General features: G+C 43.8%; 1 protein-coding gene across 1 annotated transcript in view; it reads left to right on the top strand.

Moving 5' to 3' along the window:
• ksr2 (kinase suppressor of ras 2) overlaps nucleotides 1–20,091 on the top strand; it is a gene marked incomplete at both ends in the record, with an annotated part of 107,008 nt that extends 86,917 nt beyond the window's left edge. The window contains 7 exons of the mRNA XM_083644595.1: nucleotides 4,543–4,591; nucleotides 6,664–7,025; nucleotides 9,560–9,656; nucleotides 9,757–9,890; nucleotides 14,015–14,149; nucleotides 17,844–17,973; nucleotides 19,945–20,091. Of these exons, the coding sequence (XP_083500721.1) occupies nucleotides 4,543–4,591; nucleotides 6,664–7,025; nucleotides 9,560–9,656; nucleotides 9,757–9,890; nucleotides 14,015–14,149; nucleotides 17,844–17,973; nucleotides 19,945–20,091 (1,054 nt within the window). The remainder of the gene's footprint in view (nucleotides 1–4,542; nucleotides 4,592–6,663; nucleotides 7,026–9,559; nucleotides 9,657–9,756; nucleotides 9,891–14,014; nucleotides 14,150–17,843; nucleotides 17,974–19,944) is intronic.
• Between the last annotated feature and the right edge of the window lie 731 nt (nucleotides 20,092–20,822).

The following is a 20,822-nucleotide window of genomic DNA, read 5'->3' as shown; positions in this document are numbered from 1 at the left end:
TGTTATGTGTATGATGCACATTATACATTGATGTATGCACATATTTGTCTAGAAATACATTTGTGGATGTCTTAGTGCTATATTTGTGTGCCAGCTGTCAGCTTTGATTTAAACAAGACAGTAGAGTATGTCCTAACATGACTGCATTTGATTATAAAGGCATCATGGCAGACATTGGGACAACAGCTAAGGGTGTGCATACTGTTACATGACAGTCAGCTCCATATTTGGATAGAATGGCACTGTTGGATGTTTTACTGTCATATGTATTACTCAGGATGTGAAGTAACATGATTGAGAGGTTAAAGTGCCAACTGTCTGCTGCATTGTGAGACTATTCAGCCATAATTGCTTGAGCAGCAAAGAACTACAGTACAGCCATTTTTCCCCATTTCAGTAGAGTGACAAAAAGTACAGATGAATTTGATCTTCAATAAAATATAATGATAGGAGGCAGTCAAAAAGGAATTTGCAATAGCTTGATGGAAACTGCAGCTCATAATTCTAACACAGGCTGTTGCCTTGAGTGATACCACTGATGATGATGTCATCAGTTATGTTATAAGACTGTAAAATGTCTATGACATCATCAGTGGGACAAAGGCTGAAACAGACCGAGTTTGATGACTGACTGATGACTCATGACTGATGACATCGTCACTGATGACATCACATCGAAGATCCGGCTCCATCCTTACTGACGTCACTCAGTCTTGTTACAATGCCTACTTGTGTTTGTGCACCCATATGACATCACTTTTGACACCATCACTGATGACATCACGTCATTAGCTAATTAGCCTAATTAAAAAATCCGGCATTGTCAGGTCACCCCCACTGGTGCCCTTTACACCCCCTGAAGGTTTCAGCCCGATCGCACTTGAAACGGCGCAGAATTGAAACATAAATATCGCCCACATTCTCAATTTTAGATAATATACTATATTAAAATATGATTTATGTCCCTATTGCTCGTCCAAACAAGGGAGGGGGAGAAAGCAAATATCTTACCCCGCATGCGCTCCTGAAGCTCCCATTACTGTTCAGTTGGATAGACATCTGATTGAAACAGCCATAGAATTGATTTCATGCTGATCAAACCATGCAGTGACCCCTCATAGCCTGTGGATGTAGACATAGTGATTGAAAATAGTATTGAATGAACTCTGCTGGCTGCTGGTTATACTGGGCAGCAGAGGGGTGTAGTGCAGTCTTCACAGTTCACACTAGTCAGGGAATTTCTGGAATATCACTGAATTTGCAGAGGTGCGTCAGGGAATTTGATAGATTCTTAAATAGAAATGTTTGGCACTTTACAGGAATATACCAGAATGTATTTTACAGCCAATTTCACACATTCATTCGTTCTGCAATGGTTCTGAAATTGGTTCTGAAATGCTCATGACCCCTTAAAACAAAGCAATGCATACAGTACCCACGACCCTCATTCCAGGCTGCTTCAGCAGAGTGGTGAACAGTTCATCCAGAAAATAGTTGTCCCCTTTCACATCATTTAATCTACCAGAGGAGCAAGACATTCAGTATCGCATGAGAAAGAAAGCAAAAAATGAAAATAATCAGATTTTTTATTAAATGTTTAATTTTTTACACATGACAATACGTTTGTATAGTAGAAACACATTTTTGTCTATCCCATACATCATCTTGCGACCCCCAAAAATGACTGTTCACCCCCTTTAGAAAACATTAACAAATGACACATTTACAACATGGAAACGCTCCCACTTAGTTATGGAGTGTCATGGAAAGGTCATGAAGTTAAAATTATTTGTAGTATTACATTTGTTGAGAGACCTGGGTTAAAGCCCCTTTGTCAGCAAGCATTTGTGCTGTTGAAGTGCCCTTAAGCAAGACACTGAGTCCCTCCCAGCGCAGGGGCACTGGCCCTGTAGCGAGCTCCGCCCTGCGAGCAAACGGTCATGTACGTACAGGCGAAATGAGAACTCTGTTAAAGGGATCAATAAAAGTATCACATTATTTACCTTTGTCTTCTCCAAGGCTGAGAAAATGCACCCTTTTATTAAGGCAGTTACCTGCAGCGAAATACTTAGAGAGTGAATCTAATCATAATGAATCACTGAAAAGGGGCGGAAACATGCACCTAACCATGCATGAGAAAGAGCCAAAAGTTGTGTGTGTGTGTGTGTGTGTGTGTGTGTGTGTGTGTGTGTGTGTGTGTGTGTATGTATCTCTCTCTCTTAAGCCCAATTTATGCTTTGTCTGCCGACACTTTTGAAACGGTCGCCGACAGAAATGAGGACTTGAGTCGACACTTTCAAGTGTCGGCGAGCAGTGTCTGCTACCTGGTGAAATGTCTAGTGTCGCTGACTACGTCACGATGTGTCACGCAAGTCTGATTGGCTATATAGACGGCACGCGCTTGACTTCCTTGTTTTGGTTTTCACTCGATTGAAATGAACGAACGTGTCCCCGCTATTTTTATCAGCCTGTCCTTGATGTATGACTTCGTGAAAACCACAAAGAACATTGTGACCAATTTCCCAGAGAGAGAGGAGGTGAGTTGTGTGTCGTTTATATGCGGCATAAATGCAGCACCATGAGCGACACTTTCTTTTTGTCGCTCTATCTTTAGTTTCTCTGTCCTCTTCTCTCTCTCTCTCTCTCTCTCTCTCTCTCTGTATGTGTGTCTCTCCCTCTCTCTCTATCTGTCTCTTTCTCTCTCTGCCTTTTGACCAATGTGAATACATCAGTGCGGTTATGAAAGCCATATTCTTCTGATTTAATTAATGCTATCGTGGCTCCTTCCCGACATCGTTGTATGGTCCCGCGGTGGCAGCTGGCAGATTCTCTGGCCTTAATGGCCTCGTCCCTCCTGGGTTAATAAGGGCCTCTCTCAGTCCCCGGCACCTGGCAGCAGGATCCCACTCATTAGAGCGGGGTTGGCCCCGGCGTCGGGGGCCCTTAGCACCGCAGGGATCACAGATGATTTGATACGCTTGCCTTTACCTGTGGTCTTCGCTGGCACTCTGGGATCGCCTGGTGAACCCGGTGCTAATATACCACAGAGAGCTTGTGAGAGGTTAGACGTTCCACAGCCGGTCGTGTGGACGGAGGAGGAGGAGGAGGATGGGTATCATTTGTGTTGTGTTACCGCCACCCGTGGTGTGGGCGGCGGTGTACACACCGGGGGGAGAAATTAATGGGGACTCGGGGCAAAAACGGCCTTGAAAGCTCATAAAATGCCTGTGAAAAAAAAAAAAAAAAAAAAGATGGCATCTGGGAACTCCTCCTTGGAAACTGTTTGGAAAATGGCAGGCACTTTCAAAGAATACTTGGCAGGTGATTGGATGAACGATCTGTCCGTCAGCGTCTATCATGGCCTAGTCTCGACGCCAGACCCATGAGAGTTCTTACGCTGATACACTACGTTACTGCATGCTGCAGAGCTCTCTCTGGGTCTGGGACGCAGCACCATGAGCCGGGTGGTAATGGGAGGGAACCGTGCACTTGGCCAGTCATAATATGCCAGTGATGGATACAGTCCTGGCCAATCAGTAAGGACTTTGCGATCAGACAACACGGGAGGAGGCGCAGCCCATTTTTCGAACCACTCTCTCATTGGTGCTACGACCTGTCACTCATTCAATTTCACCCCCCTAGACACGCCCTCAAACCCTAGCAGTGGCTGTGAAGTGGTACAGACTCATTCATGTAGTATGCGGAGCGCAGCGATTCAACGTAATATTTGAGTCTGGGGAGAGACTAATCATGGCCTAACTTCAACCACGACCGCCTTGGATTGGTCCGCAGTCTCCGCACCATGCATGATTATGACTACTGCCTCCTGTGGGGGCGCCGTAAGAGACTTGATCCGGAAATTGTTTCTTCTTCCCACAGCGCTGGGCCAGCTGGCCCCGTCGGGGTCAGGGGGATGGAAAAAGCAGGACACTCAGTCAGTCAGTCATGGATGTTTAGTGAGTTTATTGGGAAAGGGGGCCATACAGTAGGGATAGGAAGGTGGTAGAGAGTCAGGATTCGAGGGGTGGGTACGTGGAGTGACTAGGGGGGTATGGGTGGTGGTGGTGGTGTTGGTGGTGGTGGTGGGGGGGGGGGCAAGGAAGGGGGCACACCACTGCGCAGTGGGCTTAACAGTTTGTGCTCTTTGTTCTGGGCCAGAAAAATGGGAAAACTGGGTCGACAGCCTAGATCACAGTACTGTTGGCATCAACAACAAACAAAAACACAACCAATATCGTAAAATCCTCAACGATCTGACTGCTAGCAGGTTCCAGCAGTGGGCAAGAAGTGTGACACGTTCATTATTGAAAACAAAACAATCTTTGTGGTATAAATCAAGTGTTACCTGCCAATATGCGATGAAAATGTACTATTTCATAAATTGTCCCTGAAAAAGACCAAAGTACCTTTGTAGAAAACAGATCAAGAGAACCACAAAGTGTATTTCTTACAATGCTACACATATGAATGTGCAGTTGTGCATCAGTAGGCATAGGGTGTAAGAGTATACTTTTTCCTCAAAAACATTCTCCTTGCTTTCAGGAATGAGGGCAACCCTTTACTTCAAATCGAAGTTGAACCGACATCAGACGTGAGTCTCTCTGATCTCTCTACATGTTACTTTGTGTTGCCGTTGAACTATTTGCGTTTCCTCTCCCACACTTTCTCCTCATTAATAATCACTGCGAAAATGACTTGTGATGACGCACATGTTCGAATGCTGACTGAATAATAACGCTGTCACTGTCACAGCAGCTCCAGTGATTTGCGTTGTTCTGTCATTTGGTATAATTTGGGAGTTCTTAGGCTCAGCGCCCAGAGAAACCACAAGGTAAGCTATGCATCGAAAGAGGGGACAGAAATAGCTCCGCTGATCGTCATCGTCATTCCTTTGATGTCGCACGATGATATACAGTATTTTTGAGAAAATGACGCAGATTGCCTCGAATGATTTCTGTGAATAGGTCATTTCCACTCCTGCAGTGCATTCTAATCTATTTAAAAACTTTTTTTTTTTTATTGGCAAAGGCATAAACAGAAGTCAGCATTTCCAACGCACATAACCAGACGTTTGTATCTGGCCCTGTGTGACGCCACTTTGCAGTGCAGTCGGGCTCTCGTGACCAGTGTTGGGCAAGTTACTTTCAAAATGTAATATACTACATATTACTAGTTACATTCATTTGAAAGTAATAAGTTACTTTACAATATTACTTTCTGTGTAGAGTAACTTGTTACTTATTACACTACTTTTGCATTACTTTTACAAAAATAACAGCAGCAGCAGAATGACATCGCTGCCCCAGAACCATCCCGAAAAAGAATTTAAACCGTCTTCAAGTCAGTGTAAACAATCCAAAATTCAACGTTTTATTCTTTTCCTTTGTTATTGTCCTCTATAGTGGGGGGGTTTTGCATAAAAACACACCGTTTGATTCAGAAATGATTGTATCTTTATTTAAATATGTGCTTTGATTAAAAAAAGTAACTCAATTTGTAACTTGAGTTACTTGACAAAGTAACTGGTATAATATTACTGAAATCCTATAAGTAATAAGTTATATTACTGAGTTACTTCTAAAAGTAATATATTACATGATGTAATATGTTACTTTTGTAATGAGTTACCCCCAACACTGCTCGTGACACATGAGAGGTGTCATGCAAATGTGTTGTGCACGTGGAATTCTGCAATGTCACAGCTTGTTAATTATTGAAAGGAAGTACTGAATCCATCTTTTTTGATGAGGATATTTCATTATATATATTAACACATATAAGTGATGTGGGTACAGGAAACAACAGATCAAGATGTTTTGTTTACCTTTGAAATGACTTAACGTCACAAAGAAATGACTATTTTGCCTTGTTTTGTTTTTTATACAAACAACAGTCTTTTGAAAGATAAAATGACCTTTGTATTTTTGTATCTTTAGTGATTAGTTCATTGTGTGTCACTATCACCCTCTGCCCCTCCCGGGATCAAATCAAACTGTCTTCCTGTAGAAGGAATCTCTTGCGCTTCAGCCCCTCCACAGAGAGGGGTCGGTGCTCTCAGAACAGGACAAAGTACTGGAAACAGAGGACTGGAGCACACGATATCACTGGAAAATACATTTAATAAGGTGCAAAGACTGACCTTTCCACGCCCACAGCTTCTTTTTCGGAGTCTCTGAAGAAGACGCTGTGGGCGTCGAAACATCAGTCTTATTAAATCTATTGTCCAGCGATATCGTGTGCTCCAGTCCTCTCTTTGGGTTCAGTGCATTTGAAGTGGCCCATTCTACTCTTTCCAAAACCTTCTTCCTGTAAAGGACATCCTATTGGTTTATACCTCTCAATGACCCCTCTGTGTTATGTCACACCTCAACATCCTGTTTCAAAAGGAAATACGTCAAATCACAGAAAATGCTGTTTCACAGTGACTCTAAATGTATTTTAAATGTATTTTGGATGGAGTTTTAACAGTTTGGACTTCCCTGGTGGCTGAATGTGATAATATTTGGGCTTGTCTCCTCTTTCCCCACACCTGCAAATCTGTTAATCTGTGAACTGCACAGCAATGTAATCTGTTAATCTGTGAACTGCACAGCAATGTAATCTGTTAATCTGTGAAATGCACAGCAATGTACACATAACTAGCAAACTTTCGCCCTAATGCAGAATGAGGAGGGCAACGACGAGGACTCCGGCGACGAGTTCGAGGAGATGAACCTGTCGCTCCTGTCGGCTCGCAACTTCCCGCGCAAGGCCAGCCAGACCAGCATCTTCCTGCAGGAGTGGGACATCCCCTTCGAGCAGCTGGAGATCGGCGAGATGATCGGCAAGGGCCGCTTCGGCCAGGTGTTCCACGGGCGCTGGCACGGCGAGGTGGCCATACGCCTGATCGACATCGAGCGCGACAACGAGGACCAGCTCAAGGCCTTCAAGCGGGAGGTGATGGCCTACCGCAACACGCGCCACGAGAACGTGGTGCTGTTCATGGGCGTCTGCATGAGCCCGCCGCACCTGGCCATCATCACCAGGTAAGACTGCAGGTGTAAGATATGCAGTAGGTTCGGAAACCAGATGCGTAGTATCGCAAATAGGACTTGTGATCTTAGCCTGGTAAAACAATCCCGGTCACATGAACTCACTATTCTGTTCCGCTCCACGGATCAGTCGATGTGAAATACATTCACATTGATTGTACTTATTTCTTTAGAATCATGCTATCATCATCATGTTGTCATCTTAATTAATCGGTTGATTGATTATCTTCATTTAATCAGTCAGAGAAGAACAATGAATGCAACTCCCTGCCAGAGGCCATCTCATAGCTTATTATTAGTGTCTACTAGAAAAATGTCAACCCCATAGCATGAGCTGCTCGATTACAAATGGCGACGGGTGAAACTGCGGTGACTACAGGGGAGCTACTGAACGACATGGCAAACGTGCAAAATGGAATCTAAGTGAGGTGAAAGTGACTCATTCTGGACAATGGCGTTCAGGCCGCAGTGGAAACATAAATATTGATTGGTCCCCCCCCCCCTCCTCCTCCTTTTTTGTGTGTGTCATCCCTCACGAGTGACTGTGTTTGGATCGATTTAGCCCAGCATACAGATTATGAAGTCATCTGTGCTGCCACTGCTGGGTTTTCACCTATATAGCATAAATATTCAGCTATTTCCCAAGGCAAGGAGGTGACTTTCAGAGTGTTTAGGCGACTTCGTTAGCTTTTTCTTTAGCTGGGTGCCGTGGAGAGCTGCTGCTGCTCCCCTCGGTTTGGCTTCTTCACGTCCTGCTTTCAGAGGTTGTATAAAGGGTACGGCAGCGGCTGATGTCGCAAGAGGCCATGTTTACGTGAAAGGTAGCGGGGCCGATGCCATAAGGCGCACGCACTTCAGTGTTGGAGAAAAAAAAGCCCAAGGGAGAGAGAGCGACTAAGATGTGGCTGCTTGTCGGCGCGGCGTCGGCAATGAATATGCATGACTTTTTGGCTTCAGGTCCTTTGCTGGTCACCTGCATGGAGGAGACACAGGGGGCGGAGGGCTTCAGGTGTGAGGCGGGGGGGGGGGGGGGGGGGGGTCGTCGTTATTAATACCCCCGCCCAGGAATATGACACCGCCTCCAGCAACACTTCAAAGTGCAGTGTAACAGATGCAGACAACCTTGTGCACAGTAAAGCTGGAATTATACCTCCCACATCGGCGAGGACCGCGAGTGTCCGTGCGGACTAGTGACGTCAAATCAGCAGACACGCCCCTCCGCAAGGCTCCCATGCGGACGGTTTCCTTCTGTCCGTGCACACCCCGAAATGTTGACGCGTACGTGGCTGGGCGGACAAAGTGGAGTTTTCAAAACCTCCGCTCACTTCCCGCGAGCAGAAACCCGCACAGAGGACCGCAGTCAAACACGCCCCAAGAAGAAGAGATGCGCTGCCAAATTTCAGTGCGAGACCTTCCCGTTTGTAACCGCTAGCCACTAGGGATGTCACAATACTATAATTTCTACTTGGATACCGATACCCAGGAAAATATCGATACTCGATACCACGGGAATGGGTTGGATGATGACACATCAAGAGGCATAAAAATAAAGTTAGTCAGATGGACGGACAGACGCACACTTTTCCATAATCTAGGCCTGACCAAACTTTGAATTTAGACAGCAGATTAGCCCTGCTCTAGCTATCAGCCTATCAGAACACGTTTAGCTTGTTGAAGCAACAGATACCCACCAATGATAGGGAGGGAAAAATCAGTGATTTTCATTAAAAGAAAGCACTGATGGTATCGAAACTGTTGCAAATGAGTATTGTATCCGTTTCAAATTTTTTGTATCGATACTTATCGATACTATCGATACCTGTTGCAAATGAGTCTTGTATCAGATACAAATTTTCAGTATTGATATTTTCGATACTATCGATACTTTTGACAACCCTACCAGCCATATTAGCAAATACCAGGCTATGTTTTGTAAGCTATGCATTTTGCAAGCTACTGTATGTCGGGCTATGTCGTTTTGCAAGCTATGGAGCCAGTATGTCGGGAAAATGACGTTAGCAAACATGCTAAACATTGATGCCAAACACAAACAACCTGTGGAAGCACAGAGGGGAACTTCTACAATATTCCATAATCACTGACACTCTCAATGTTTGCACTTGATCATTTTTGTGATGTAAATTACCAGTATTTATTTTACTGTGAGTTATGAGTTTAACAGTGAAAAAGTAATTTACTATACATTCTTGCCTATGCTGAATGCCACTAATCAGCCAGAGAAATTGCACTATTTCCAAAGCCAAATGAATCACTGAATGTTGCTATTTGTGAGATTGGATATCATCAGTGAGTCAGGAAGGAACATGCAACATAACGGAAACGTGCAATTATGTAGTACAGTCATCACACTGATTTGCTCAGCAAGGTGTGGACAAATTCTGCTTTGATTCTCTTGTAAACTTAGTCAAATCCTGTAATTGTCACGAAATGATCAGAAATGTCGACATCATAATATAAAATCTAATCCTGTCGTCTAAATCCGTGAATATTCCCCTGTCTTCTCTCAGTTTGTGTAAAGGCAGGACGCTGTACTCTGTGGTGCGCGATGCCAAGGTGGTTCTGGATGTCAACAAGACCCGACAGATTGCACAGGAGATGGTCAAGGTAAGCCGTTGATTGCCCATAGGACTTCTGTGATAGCTACCTGTATCCGTTTTTGCAGGAATGTCACGTAAGGAAAAACCTCTGTGATATTTGTCTGCAGGGGATGGGCTACCTCCACGCGAAGGGAATCTTACACAAAGACATGAAGTCCAAGAATGTGTTTTACGACAACGGCAAAGTAGTCATCACTGATTTTGGACTCTTCACCATATCTGGGGTTCTGCAGGCTGGCAGGTAACTTCTCAACACACACGTCAACACACTTTTTTCACCAAGTTCAATAAGAGTACAGGAATATGTGTGAGTAAGTAGTAACACTATGGGCCTTATTTAGACAATCTATAACGCATGGTCTGACGGCGCAGACACACTGGAAACAGAAGCGATGCGGCGCGCCAGGGAAGCATGGAGCAGGAGCCTGGCCATTCACACCAGAAGTGCTCGCTCACAACTTGTACTGACGTCATGCCTGGCTGCACGCGGCCACTCGCGTCAAAAATAGACCAGACGTGGAAACTCCCTTTTGCACTCTGTGACACAAAATGGCCCCCATGAAAAGGGTCTATTAGGACTAGGGCAAGAGCGTGTGTACCAGTTGTTTGGCCCCACCTCCTCCCCTGCCACCACCAACGTCATGGCTCCAGAGGGATTCCCCAGGGGGGGATTTCTATTCTATGCATTCCTGACGCCCTCCCCCCATCATCGCAGGAGGAGTGTCATCATGGAGCCATATGCCAAACTTGAATCGTGTTTGTTGTATCAATAAATGTTATTTTCAATCTTTATACTAGTCTGTCATGAGTGAAGTACGGTAAGCTACTGTAATGTAGAGCACTCCAAACCTGTTGGACGATGATTAAACAATGGTCCTAACCATTAAAATCAATTCCACAACAATGTCAAACACGAACAGGGCCAAAAACATATTTTTTTTGACTTTTGGCATTATTGTTAATATTATAGCCTGTAACTGTCAGCTTTATGAGCCCTTAGAACAGGGGTGGGCAATTAAGTTTCCTGGGGGGCCACATGAGAAACCCAGTTTGTTGCCGAGGGCCAAAGAAAACTTCATGCCATGAACTCTAATTTTATCACTAGATTAAATTATAGAAAACATACTGTGCACTTATTCTTCAGCATGTGTTATATTGAAAATCACAGAAAACAGACATATAATGCCCAGGTCTGCCTTAGAAGGTTGTTCATAATACTGGTATACAGTCGATGTTGATGCTGTAATGCTGTTGAGCGAGAGCGGGCGATTCTGTGCCATCTAAAGGCTCACAGCCAAGCATTGAAAAGCAATATCACTGTCTCTTCTCTTATCTTAATGTTTAGGTAATGTAATAACTTCTTCTCTGATAGCTTGGCAGCATGATTAAATCAGCAAACCTGGATAAATCTCTGAAAGACTGCACACTGTATACGTTTGGAACACCTGGGTGTTTTCCCACTCTCTACACTGTATAAGTTTGGAACATCTGGGTGTTTTCCCACTCTGCACACTGTGTAAGTTTGGAACATCTGGGTGTTTTCCCACTCTGCACACTGTGTAAGTTTGGAACATCTGGGTGTTTTCCCACTCTCTACACTGTATAAGTTTGGAACATCTGGGTGTTTTCCCACTCTCTACACTGTATACGTTTGGAACACCTGGGTGTTTTCCCACTCTCTACACTGTATACGTTTGGAACATCTGGGTGTTTTCCCACTCTGCACACTGTGTAAGTTTGGAACATCTGGGTGTTTTCCCACTCTCTACACTGTATACGTTTGGAACATCTGGGTGTTTTCCCACTCTCTACACTGTATAAGTTTGGAACATCTGGGTGTTTTCCCACTCTGCACACTGTGTAAGTTTGGAACATCTGGGTGTTTTCCCACTCTGCACACTGTATACATTTGGAACATCTGGGTGTTTTCCCACTCTGCACACTGTATAAGTTTGGAACATCTGGGTGTTTTCCCACTCTGCACACTGTATACATTTGGAACATCTGGGTGTTTTCCCACTCTGCACACTGTATAAGTTTGGAACATCTGGGTGCTTTCCCACTCTGCACACTGTATAAGTTTGGAACATCTGGGTGTTTTCCCACTCTGCACACTGTATACATTTGGAACATCTGGGCGTTTTCCCACTCTGCACACTGTATATGTTTGGAACATCTGGGTGTTTTCCCACTCTGCACACTGTGTAAGTTTGGAACATCTGGGTGTTTTCCCACTCTGCACACTGTATAAGTTTGGAACATCTGGGTGTTTTCCCACTCTGCACACTGTATAAGTTTGGAACATCTGGGTGTTTTCCCACTCTGCACACTGTATACGTTTGGAACATCTGGGCGTTTTCCCACTCTGCACACTGTATACGTTTGGAACATCTGGGTGTTTTCCCACTCTCTACACTGTATACGTTTGGAACATCTGGGTGTTTTCCCACTCTCTACACTGTATACGTTTGGAACATCTGGGTGCTTTCCTACTCTGAAAGACTGCACACTATATAAGTTTGGAACATCTGGGTGTTTTCCCACTCTGCACACTGTGTAAGTTTGGAACATCTGGGTGTTTTCCCACTCTGCACACTATATAAGTTTGGAACATCTGGGTGTTTTCCCACTCTGCACACTGTATACGTTTGGAACATCTGGGTGTTTTCCCACTCTGCACACTGCATAAGTTTGGAACATCTGGGTGTTTTCCCACTCTGCACACTGTGTAAGTTTGGAACATCTGGGTGTTTTCCCACTCTGCACACTATATAAGTTTGGAACATCTGGGTGTTTTCCCACTCTGCACACTGTGTAAGTTTGGAACATCTGGGTGTTTTCCCACTCTGCACACTGTGTAAGTTTGGAACATCTGGGTGTTTTCCCACTCTGCACACTGTGTAAGTTTGGAACATCTGGGTGTTTTCCCACTCTGCACACTGTATAAGTTTGGAACATCTGGGTGTTTTCCCACTCTGCACACTGTATAAGTTTGGAACATCTGGGTGTTTTCCCACTCTGCACACTGTATACGTTTGGAACATCTGGGCGTTTTCCCACTCTGCACACTGTATACGTTTGGAACATCTGGGTGTTTTCCCACTCTCTACACTGTATACGTTTGGAACATCTGGGTGTTTTCCCACTCTCTACACTGTATACGTTTGGAACATCTGGGTGCTTTCCTACTCTGAAAGACTGCACACTATATAAGTTTGGAACATCTGGGTGTTTTCCCACTCTGCACACTGTGTAAGTTTGGAACATCTGGGTGTTTTCCCACTCTGCACACTATATAAGTTTGGAACATCTGGGTGTTTTCCCACTCTGCACACTGTATACGTTTGGAACATCTGGGTGTTTTCCCACTCTGCACACTGCATAAGTTTGGAACATCTGGGTGTTTTCCCACTCTGCACACTGTGTAAGTTTGGAACATCTGGGTGTTTTCCCACTCTGCACACTATATAAGTTTGGAACATCTGGGTGTTTTCCCACTCTGCACACTGTGTAAGTTTGGAACATCTGGGTGTTTTCCCACTCTGCACACTGCATAAGTTTGGAACATCTGGGTGTTTTCCCACTCTGCACACTGTATACGTTTGGAACATCTGGGTGTTTTTCCACTCTGCACACTGTATACGTTTGGAACATCTGGGTGTTTTCCCACTCTGCACACTGTATACATTTGGAACATCTGGGTGCTTTCCCACTCTGCACACTGCATAAGTTTGGAACATCTGGGTGTTTTCCCACTCTGCACACTGTGTAAGTTTGGAACATCTGGGTGCTTTCCCACTCTGCACACTGTATACGTTTGGAACATCTGGGTGCTTTCCCACTCTGCACACTGCATAAGTTTGGAACATCTGGGTGTTTTCCCACTCTGCACACTGTGTAAGTTTGGAACATCTGGGTGTTTTCCCACTCTGCACACTGCATAAGTTTGGAATATCTGGGTGTTTTCCCACTCTGCACACTGTGTAAGTTTGGAACATCTGGGTGTTTTCCCACTCTGCACACTGTGTACGTTTGGAACATCTGGGTGCTTTCCCACTCTGCACACTGCATAAGTTTGGAACATCTGGGTGTTTTCCCACTCTGCACACTGTATACATTTGGAACATCTGGGTGCTTTCCCACTCTGCACACTGTGTAAGTTTGGAACATCTGGGTGTTTTCCCACTCTGCACACTGTATACGTTTGGAACATCTGGGTGTTTTCCCACTCTCTACACTGTATACGTTTGGAACATCTGGGTGTTTTCCCACTCTGCACACTGTATAAGTTTGGAACATCTGGGTGTTTTCCCACTCTGCACACTGTGTAAGTTTGGAACATCTGGGTGTTTTTCCACTCTGCAGCAGGAGGGAAGACAAACTGAGGATCCCCAGCGGCTGGCTGTGTCACCTGGCCCCGGAAATCATCCAACAGCTCTCTCCTGAAACAGAGGAGGACAAACTTCCCTTCTCCAAACAGTCAGATGTCTTTGCTTTTGGGTGAGTGTCCTCGTCCTGATGCCCTCCTGTTTGTTGTATGCCTCGAGGCTAAATGTCCCGGACCCAGATAGTGCTACAGTAGCGCTCGGTTTTGGATGACGCATCAATCAGATTCCCAAAAGTGACTGACAACAACCGTAAGATAATTCAGTTGAGTTTGTTAGTCCAAACACCCCCGGTGTCCTCTGGTGCACAATTGATGAATACATGGAACAAAATAAAAATAAAGAATTAATTAAAAATAATAATCTTGCACACTTTACACATTAAATACCTCAACTGCAAATATCAGCTACATCATTGACACATAATATGTGTGTGTGTGTGTGTGTGTGTGTGTGTGTGTGTGTGTGTGTGTGTGTGTGTGTGTGTGTGTGTGTGTGTGTGTGTGTGTGTGTTGCAGTATCGTCCTTATACTTGGCTAGTATCCTGACATCTCTTATGTCATAATTATCTGATATTTGACACATTTTAACACCAATGATCTCACTGCCTACCTTAAGGACAGATCTTTTTTTTCTTTAGTACTCCTCTAAATTCCCATTTGATATCTGTCCTATAACTCCTAAGCTGATTCAAAATGCCCAAAGGCCCGTCTTCTTCCTTTACTGCCATTACTGATTCATTTGCGTGGGTGGACCCTGCTCTGTTGACTCTTTAACACAATTGCATTTTCAGATGGTCCCCCATATGGAGGTTTCGTCACTAGGAGCACAATGTCCAGCTGCTCCGTTGGCCCTTGTGTTACCTAGAGGTGACACCCACGGCCATTTTACATATTCATCAACAATCATCCCTGGTGTTTTTTTCTCTCTCTCATTCCTGCCAAAGGGCTATTTATATCTCCTCAACCTTGAGCTACAGAAGCAGTCCTTCTCTGCAAAGGGAAGGTGTTGTTTTTAGGTAGTTATTTTTTATTTGTTTATTTTGTTTGCACACATGTGCACGGTGGCTAGTACACACACACACACACACACACACACACACACACGTTTCAGAGACGCTGTGAAATTTGTCTTCCACGTTTGACCCATCCTGGCTCGTCCTCCTCCATGGATCAGGCCAGGAGCGGTGGGCAGCTGCAGTTAAGTGCCCAGGGACCAACTTATTCCAACCGCCGCTGGTCAGATGATGATCTTCTGCATGTTTATAGTGGGGGTCCAAATGGTATGTGGAGAAAACCCCAGGGGAGAACATGCAAACATCACACAGAAAAAACCCTTTTCACAAGATAGCCCACCTGGGCACTAGGCCCCGAAGGCACGGGGAGAGATGCCCCCAGTGTCTGATTCCCAGGTGGGAATTGAACCCAGGACCCTTCTTGCTGTGAGGCGAGAGTGGTACCACTGCGCCACCGTGGCCCGACGCATACCGTGCCATTGTCACGCTTTGAAAATGCTGAACAGGGCTCGTGTTTACGGCTTCCCGGGGGCTCCTTGTATTTACAACTTCCTGTTTACAGCGCCGCCCAGCCCCAGCCCCACGAGTCCAGCCACTGTGAGCTGAATTTATAGATAGCAATCAACTATGTAACACAGTCTATGATAACTACAACTTCTGAAGGAACAGTGGTACAAGTTAAGGTTAGTTTAGATCTTTTTTTCTTCTTTTAAAGAGAGAGAAAGAAGTTAGATCAAGAAGGGCCCAAGGGGTTTCAATTCAAGCAGCCTGCTATGAATTTATATTGCAGGCGATCAGCTTAACCAGCAATTATGACAAGATGAGAATTTAGCTGGTGTACTGCACAATGGCATGATCTATGTGGCTGGTATTGTTTTCACTGTGTGTGTGTGTGTGTGTGTGTGTGTGTGTGTGTGTGTGTGTGTGTGCGTGTGCGTGTGCGTGTGCGCGTGTGAGTGTGCGTGTTTGTGTTTAGTTTCTTGGTTGAAAACGGTGCCGTGTCTCCTGGTTATGTTTAGGCTAGTAAAACAACTTAGTTGGGGTTATGGTTTGGGGTTAAAAATGTCGGGAATCGAACCTGCATCTCTCACTTGCTCTCTCAGTTGAAAGCACGCTGCCGATCCGCCCATCCCACTCCTTCTCCCTTCCTTGTCAGCGGCGTACTTATATGTCGCAGCTCCGTGGCGTCGCTTTCAGACATTGTGGGGCGTTATTATGGATCCCATCATCCCATGGGTTTTTGGCGCGATGCTTCTAATAAGGTCTCTGGGCAACGCAAGCTTAATCAAACGCGAACCAGTGTTCAGTAGGATAATCTTCACACATGAGGACCACTTTTATGAGTTTTTAAGCTTTTACATGCCGTTAAAAGGGCGGCTAGCTAGCAAACGGCTACTACACTGTTGAGTCGACGGGGATATTATACATCAATAACGTCATCACTTCAATGAACGAACACGGAAATTCTCTTTCCCTCACCTGGTTCAGCCCGGGGCAATCAGTGCACAGCAGCGCACACATCAACAACAGTCCAGGTTGAGTGGTGACGTGACCGGGAAGCCTATGCGACACTGTGTGTAGTTCTGGATTAGCTTAGCACAAGCTTTTTACTTCTAGGGCTCGCATTTACGCTTCAAAACTCATGAAAGTGGTCCTCATGTGTGAAGATTATCCGGCTGAACACTGGTTTGCGTTTGATTAAGCTTGCGTTGCCCAGAGACCTTATTTGAAGCATCGCGGCAAAAACCCATTAAAAAATCCCATAGGCAGAAACAGTGAAGAACCAGGAAGTCCGGGACTTCCGCGTTCCGACTACAAAAATACGTCATCCCTGGCGCTCTCTATAGCGCTGTTGTGGGAGTTCTTTTTTTTTTTTCAGATTTGTTTATTAGTTTTTTCAACAACATACAGGTGTTCAAAACGTAATTTGTCACGCTTTGATATTGTGTCAAATATAGTATGCAGAAGAACAAGATCTTGCACAATCCAATGACAGAAACATAAAAAACAACACCAACACAAAAACAACACAAAACGTACCTATTGGTCACCAAGAAGAAAAGAAAAAAAAATCTATACTAAATTTACATAATACAGAATGATACATTCCAAATCCACCATCTGTGCATGAGAGACTGTTACTCTGGAATGACAGTAAACTCCAACTTTTTAACGTGTATAAAAAAGGGGCCCCAGGTTTGATCAAATTTGGCAAGTGAGCCATTTACAGAGCACCTGATTTTTTCAACTTTAACAAAATACAGAATGTCCCTGATCCATGCGGGATGAGAGGGGGGTGCAGTTGACTTCCACCTAAGCAAAATCAGACGTCTAGCTAATAAAGTTACAAAAGCAACAAAGTTTGCTTTATATTTTGGAAGCGGCAGAGTGTGAGGCAGAACCCCAAACAGTGCTGTAATCTGTTGTGGGAGTTCTGCAGGACTACCTTGCGCGCCCCCTGCTGGTGTAGTACCTTCATACATGCATGTATTTTTCACGCCTATAGGCGAGCCAAAGACACTGACAAGGCTCTAATTACATGCTTTGCCGTGATACTGGTCTGTATTAATTGTAGGTTATACTCTTAAGCTGATCAAAGCCATTGAGTTGGATAGTGTACAGTAAGTGGGAGGACTGTTAGGGTTGGGGTTAGTTAACATCTTCCATGATAGCATGAGCACTGGCTGGGATGTGATCCCCAAAGTAGGTGTGTTTGCAAGGCAGAAGTACTGTATTATTCTCTTGTCCAGACAAATCCAAGGCATTGACCCGCTCCTCTCCTCTGTCTCCATAGCACCATCTGGTATGAGTTGCATGCACGTGAGTGGCCTTACAAGAGTCAGCCAGCAGAGGTGATCATCTGGCAGATTGGCAGCGGGATGAAGCCCAACCTCACCCAGACTGGCATGGGCAAGGAGATATCAGTAAGGGTTTGTTTTGTTTGTCCAACTGTATTTGTCGGATCTTACAATTAACAGTGTCGTCTCGAACAATCTGCTCTTGGTTTCTCACTGACAAACTTGTCAGATACTGTAGGGCCGACCTAGCAAACATGATGTAAATAAAAGGGGGATTCTGGTTTACTTAAATAACTTTAAATAAATGTAAGTAATCTACTACTCTACTAAGAATGAGCAGAATTTTGTCACACAGCTATGTCGCGATCGGGCTGAAACTTTCAGGAAGTGTAAGAGCCAGATTTTTTAATTAGGTAATTGCCCTAATTACCTAATGATGTGATGTCACTCGAGCAATGACTAAAGCCCAATTTATGCTTTGTCTGTCGACACTTCTGAAACCATCGTCGACAGAAATGAGGACTTGAGTCGACACTTTCAAGTGTCGGCGAGAGGTGTCTGCTACCTAGTGACATTTCTAGTGTCGCTGACTGCGCAACACCATGAGCGACACTTTCTTTTTTGTCTGCGACCATGTGCTGAGCAACACTTTCTAATAAGTATAAATTAAGCTTAACTCCCATGGGGGTTCAACTCCCACGGGTCCACTAGTCCTATTAATTTTAACTGTCTAGCTAGCTTCTTTTGATGATACATAAATAAACAAAAGTAGTGACAAGCTAAGTGTAACAATAAAATGGTAGGCTTAAAATGGTAGACATAGTAAGCAAAGCAATGCTTTCCTTTTCACGGCAATTTGTTTTTAGACCAGTGGAACGTTTTGTTAAAGTTAAGGGGGGGAGCGGATACGATTTTTAATTTTTGTTAGAACTGTTTATTGAACCAGTTTATTTTTTCAAATCAGAAGAACGTTTGTTTTTTTACTATTTTAACATAACAACTTCAAACTAAAAATACCAAAAATAAAATAAAATAATTAAATCCATAGAAGGTTTTGTGTATCCGACCCCTGATACCTAAAGAGATAAAAATGTGCAATGATAAAACAATCTTGATATTATATTTACAGAGTATGAAGTCAATCAAGTCTGAATAGTGAATACTGAGCCAATTATTTGTATGGCTTTTATCCCTCAATAATTCTGGGCTTCCTCTGATGCAGTAGGCTACATTTCACGGTGATCTAATGGAAAGTCTCAAGACTAGTTGTCTTTCGCAGGACATTCTGTTCTTTACATGTACAGTATATCTGTCTTATAGGCCATTATTGACATGTACAGTATCTCTGTATTTCCCAGGACATTAAACTAGTTGTCTTTATATGTAGAATATCTCTGTCTTTCCCAGGACATTCAACTAGTTGTCTTTATATGTAGAGTATCTCTGTCTTTCCCAGGACATTCTGTTCTTTACATGTACAGAATCTCTGTCTTATAGGCCATTATTGACATGTACACTATCTCTGTGTTTCCCAGGACATTATTGACATGTACGGTATCTCTGTGTTTCCCAGGACATTGTGTACATGTACAGTATCTCTGTATTTCCAGGACATTGTTTACATGTACAGTATCTCTGTATTCCCCAGGACATTGTTTACATGTACAGTATCTCTGTATTCCCCAGGGCATTATTTACATGTACAGTATCTGTGTATTTTCAGGGCATTATTTACATGTACAGTATATCTGTATTTCCAGGGCATTATTTACATGTACAGTATCTGTGTATTTCCAGGACATTGTTTACATGTACAGTATCTGTGTGTATTTCCAGGACATTGTTTACATGTACAGTATCTCTGTATTCCCCAGGGCATTATTTACATGTACAGTATCTCTGTATTTCCAGGACATTGTTTACATGTACAGTATCTCTGTATTTCCAGGACATTATTTACATGTACAGTATCTCTGTATTTCCAGGACATTGTTTACATGTACAGTATCTCTGTATTTCCAGGACATTGTTTACATGTACAGTATCTGTGTATTTCCAGGACATTGTTTACATGTACCGTATCTCTGTCTCTCGCAGGACATTCTGCTCCTCTGCTGGGCTTACAAGCAGGAAGAGAGGCCCAGCTTCTCCAAACTGGTAGATTTACTGGAAAAGTTGCCAAAAAGGAACCGTCGCCTTTCCCACCCAGGGCACTTCTGGAAATCAGCTGAGTATGTCAAATGAGTTAGGGACACAAACAAAAACAGCAACTATTTCAAAGAGAAAGAGGAAAGAAAGAAGCCGCTATAACACAAAAAATAGCCCCGCCTCCATAAGGGTGCACTGCATCCAAAAGCCAGCCCAGTGATGAAAACTGCCCATGCTGTGTGTATTTTCATGGAATGTAGGCGTGTTTGTGTGTGTTAGGGATAAGTTTATTGTCCAACTTCTCAAAGCATTTGGGGATTCACATTTTCATTGGTTTGTTTTGCATCATACAGACGATCTTTTTGTTTCCTATGTTGTCTTCTACAATTGATCTGTTCCCTTCATTATTATTTGATTTATGGCATTTATTTTCTGGATGTATCTTTGCTTGTAACGAGACTTTTCGACTATCACTGATCACATCATTCCGGACTGACAGCAAACCCTTTGTTGAGAACAAATGTAGATTTTTTTATTTGATTTTAATGTATGTTCTTTTAATTTTCAGAATGAATGTAAATGTTGTGCATCATACAACTTATGTACATTTTCACGACATTGTCTTGCCATTCTTTATGTCTGTATTTGTTAACTCATGATCTCTCACGTGTGAATGTCTGTACTGGTACATGTTTGTCTCAAAAGCTATATTTAAATGAATACTGTCCTCTATTATACACTGTACCATTTGAATGTGAAGACGGCAACGTCGCCGTTTTGTCGGGGATGTGTCGGCACAGTTAACTCTGGTTCCCCCGATCAGCCTG

Source organism: Poromitra crassiceps (genome assembly GCF_964638095.1).
Source record: "Poromitra crassiceps genome assembly, chromosome: 10".
Classification (NCBI taxonomy): domain Eukaryota; kingdom Metazoa; phylum Chordata; class Actinopteri; order Beryciformes; family Melamphaidae; genus Poromitra; species Poromitra crassiceps.
Note: the sequence above shows the minus strand (reverse complement) of the source record. Positions and strands in the feature narration are given on the sequence as shown.